The sequence below is a fragment of the Antechinus flavipes genome, chromosome X (assembly GCF_016432865.1).
Source record: "Antechinus flavipes isolate AdamAnt ecotype Samford, QLD, Australia chromosome X, AdamAnt_v2, whole genome shotgun sequence".
NCBI classification, from domain to species: domain Eukaryota; kingdom Metazoa; phylum Chordata; class Mammalia; order Dasyuromorphia; family Dasyuridae; genus Antechinus; species Antechinus flavipes.
In genome coordinates this window covers 8237149-8240825 of record NC_067404.1, presented here as the reverse complement: position 1 = coordinate 8240825, position 3677 = coordinate 8237149, and the positions used below count along the sequence as shown (strand labels likewise).

The following is a 3677-nucleotide window of genomic DNA, read 5'->3' as shown; positions in this document are numbered from 1 at the left end:
TCCCCAGGGAGCCCAGCCCGGGTTAGAGAGCCCTAACTCCTCCTGCATCTTTCCGGTGGCCTCCGCCTGCCACCGGCCCTCTGGGGCAGTCCCGTCTCAGCGGTCTCACGCGCTGGCCCAGGGCGACTCCTGGGACAATAGACTGGGGCTCCTTTCCTGCTCCCGGTCTTTTCAACTCCTCTCACTTGGGAGAATGGTCCGGGAAGGCAGAGGGGGCGCCCCTGGGGCTGCTGGGAAACTGCAGCCCTCAGGCAGGGAGCCAGCAAGGGGAGGGGGAGCCCCTGATGCGCCTGAGCCCGCTGGCGCATAGTCTGGGTCAGGACAGCCCAGGCCCTGTCACACCTGCTTTCTTCAGGCCTAACTCAGAGGCATTTCCAGGACAGACCCCCACGTTGTTGTGGGCCTTCCCCCTCCCAGTTCCCAGAGCCCCACGGGTTCTCCCACCATTTCTGTGAAGGTGGAAGGTGGGGACAGAGTCTAGGCCAAGTGGCCCGGGCTTCCCTCCCAAAATGAACCCTTATCCCCCCCACATCCCCGCATTCACCACCGCGGGGGGCCCCCATCTCCTGTGAAGGAGGAACCAGGGGCAGTGAGTCTAGACCGGGGGCTTCCCTCCCCACATGAGCCCTTCTCCCAGCAACATCCCTTCATTCACCACCTCAAGGGGCTCCCCCATTTGTCTGAGGGAGAAACCTAGGGACAGTGAGTCTAGACCGAAGCTTCCCACCCCAAAGGAGCCCTTGTCCCCCCACATCCCCACATTCACCACCGCGGGGGGCCCCCATCTGCCTGTGAAGGAGCAGGCTGGGGCAGTGAGTCTAGACTGAACTTTCTCACCCCAAAAGAGCCTTTATCCCCCCCCACCCCTGCACTCACCACATCAAGGGGCTCCCCCATTTGTCTGTGAGGGAGAAACCTAGGGACAGTGAGTCTAGACCGAAGCTTCCCACCCCAAAGGAGCCCTTGTCCCCCCCACATCCCCGCATTCACCACCACGGGGGGCCCCCATCTGCCTGTGAAGAAGGAAGCCGGGGACAGTGAGTCTAGAGCGGGACTTCCCTCCCCAAAGGAGCCCTTGGTCCCCCCCCCCACTTCCTCACTCTGGGGAGCTGCCCCCCGGAGCCTGGGGGGAGGTCTCTCAGGCATCAGGGAAGGGGGGAAGCTGCGGGGACGGCAGGGGCAGAGGCCCGGAGCCCAAGGGAAGGCGCAGGCCGGGGCGGGGGGTGGAGGGGCCCGGCAGGCTGGGGGGGGAAAGACCAAAGGACCAGGCAGGCTCAATAGAGAAGGTGTTTATTTTTCTTCTTGCATTCATGCGAGCTCTTTTAGCTTCAGACCAAACTGTTGAGTAACATAAGCAAACTTTCAAAGAATAAATCCGCGATAGGGGTCACAGCAAGGGGGTGAGAAGTCCCTGAGGACCTCCTCCCTTTCTCCTATGTCCCGCGAGGAGGCTGCTGGTGGGAGCCTTGAGGCAGAGAGGGAGGGCAGGGAGAAGGCCCGAGGGCAGGGGAGGGGGGAGAGGAGGGGGGCGGGGAGGGGAGGGACAGGGCCGAGGGGGCGGGCTCTGGTTCTTTCGGAGCCTGGTTACATGGTCCCCGAGGGGCTCTGGGCGCCGAGAGCGTCTTCGGCTCTTCCGGCCGGCTGGGGAAGGCCGTCGGCGGGGTCTTGGGGTCTCGGGGGCCAGGGGGCGGGCCCGGCTCTGTCGCCGCCGGTGGGGTCTGGCGCCGCCTGCGAGGCCTGCGGGCCCTGGGCCAGGGCCTGGGAGCCGGCTCCCGAGAACTCGCCTTCCGTTCGGGCCAGCGTGGCCAGGAGCAGCTCGGGGAGGGCGCGGGATCTTCGATGTCTTCGCACGTGGGGCACGGCCTGGCGGCCTCGATGAGGGTCAGGAAAGAATGGACTGCGCCTCCCCGGCACGCTCACTCTCATCCTCCCGTCTCCGGCCCCGAACAAGGCGGCATGCTGGTTCTCTAAGTAGGCCTGGGGCCAGTGGCCATAGCCCAGAGCCCCGGGCCTGGCTCCGGGGATCCCTTCCCCCCCTGCGGCCAAGGCTGTCACCAGCAGGTCGGGGATGGCCGGGACCACCCGAGGATGCAACACTGGGGGGGGCATGGCTCTCCCCCGCCCATGTCCCGCAAAGGGGATACGGATGCTTTCTGCCTGAAACTGGGGCATTCTGGGCCGGGCCCCTGGAGGTGGCTGAGGTCCGGGTCTTCCATCGGCTCTGCGCTGAGGAACCTGGCCAGGAGTCAGTTGGAAAAGCCTCAACATAGCCACACAGGTGAGGGGACGTGGCAGGTTCTGGGGGCCGGCTCCCCCTCCCGGCCTTTTATTTCCTGGCCCCCGTCTCCCGGGCAACCGCCCGTGCCCACCTCACAGGGGAATTGTGAGGCGGCGCCCCGCCCCGTCGCCACGGTGACCCCAAATGCCGGGGGGTGGTCACGGTGACGGGCCTCGGGCCCCCCCAGGGGGGCTGATTTCCCCATCGCGTGGGGGGGACCCGGGGCTCCCCACCCCCAAAACACGGCACCACCCCAAATGCCGGGGGGTGGTCACGGTGACGGGCCTCGGGCCCCCCCAGGGGGATTGATTTCCCCATCGCGTGGGGGGGACCCGGGGCTCCCCACCCCCAAAACACGGCACGACCCCAGTGAATAAAGCACAAAAAGTACACACACACACACCCCATCGGCCCCACTTGTGGAAGGGCCCGCTGGGGGGAGCTGGGTCGCAGCCCCCGCACCGGGGTGCGGGCGGGGTTGGGAGGGTCGGGAGCGGGCCCAGGCTCTCCCATCCTCCCCCCCCTCCCGGCCGGGCGCTCCCCAGGGGCGGCCATGTCCCTGCCGTTAGCCCCTTGGTCCCCAGCTGTCCAACAGGGTCCCAGCCCCGGGCTCCCGGTGCTGGGGAGGGGCCCCGGGTGTTGAGGAGGGACCCCGGGTGTTGGGGAGGGGCCCCGGGTTCGGGGAGCACCGGCACGGGGCCTGGTGCCCGGGCAGGGCCTCTCACCTGCATGTTATGTCTGAGGAGTTCTTCAGCATCTGGCCTGACTGTGACTGGCTGCTGTATCCAGGGACTGGAGGCCCCTCCCCCCATGTCCCGCTCCCCCAGCTGGCAGCCCCTCCCTCAGGCCCAACTGCCCCCGGACCCCCGCATGCTGGGGCTCGGCTCCCCGGGGGAGGGGATCTCTGACACCGCTGTCCTGCACCACTGAGCCCCAGCAGGCCTGGGGGAGGGCAGACGGGCCGGGGCCACATCCACAAGCGGGCCCCAGCAGCCTGGTAGTCCAAGGGCCTGCTGTGTTGGGGGAGGAGACCGGGGCCGGAGGGGCAGGAGGCCGGGGCCAGAGGGGCAGGAGGCCGGGGCCAGAGGGGCAGGAGGCCGGGGCCGGAGGGGACGGAATCCGGGGCCAGAGGGGCAGCAGGCTGGGGCCAGAGGGGCAGGAGGCCGGGGCCGGAGGGGCAGGAGGCTGGGGCCGGAGGGGACGGAAGCCGGGGCCGGAGGGGCAGCAGGCCGGGGCCAGAGGGGAAGGAGGCCAGGGCCGGAGGGGCAGGAGGCCGGGGCCGGAGGGGAAGGAGGCCGGGGCCGGAGGGGCAGGAAGCCGGGGCCGGAGGGGACGGAGGCCGGGGCCGGAGGGGCAGCAGGCCGGGGCCGGAGGGGAAGGAGGCCGGGGCCGGAGGGGC

General features: G+C 69.1%; 1 protein-coding gene across 1 annotated transcript; it reads right to left on the bottom strand.

Annotated features, from left to right (window-relative positions):
• Nucleotides 1-1274: 1274 nt before the first annotated feature.
• On the bottom strand, nt 1275-3105 carry LOC127542952 (collagen alpha-2(I) chain-like). The gene is made up of 2 exons (XM_051968903.1): nt 3004-3105; nt 1275-2235 (listed from the first exon to the last, which is right to left on the bottom strand). The coding sequence occupies exons 1-2, from the start codon at nt 3088-3090 to the stop codon at nt 1585-1587; spliced, it is 738 nt and encodes a 245-aa protein (XP_051824863.1). The 5' UTR covers nt 3091-3105; the 3' UTR covers nt 1275-1584.
• Between the last annotated feature and the right edge of the window lie 572 nt (nt 3106-3677).

Bases quoted from the DNA above. Each gene is read 5' to 3' on its own strand.
- LOC127542952 (XM_051968903.1), bottom strand. From the start codon at position 3,090: ATGGGGGGAGGGGCCTCCAGTCCCTGGATACAGCAGCCAGTCACAGTC. The intron at 2,236-3,003 runs GTGAGAGGCCCT...ACTCCTGGCCAG, and splicing joins TCCTCAGACATAACATGCAG to GTTCCTCAGCGCAGAGCCGA.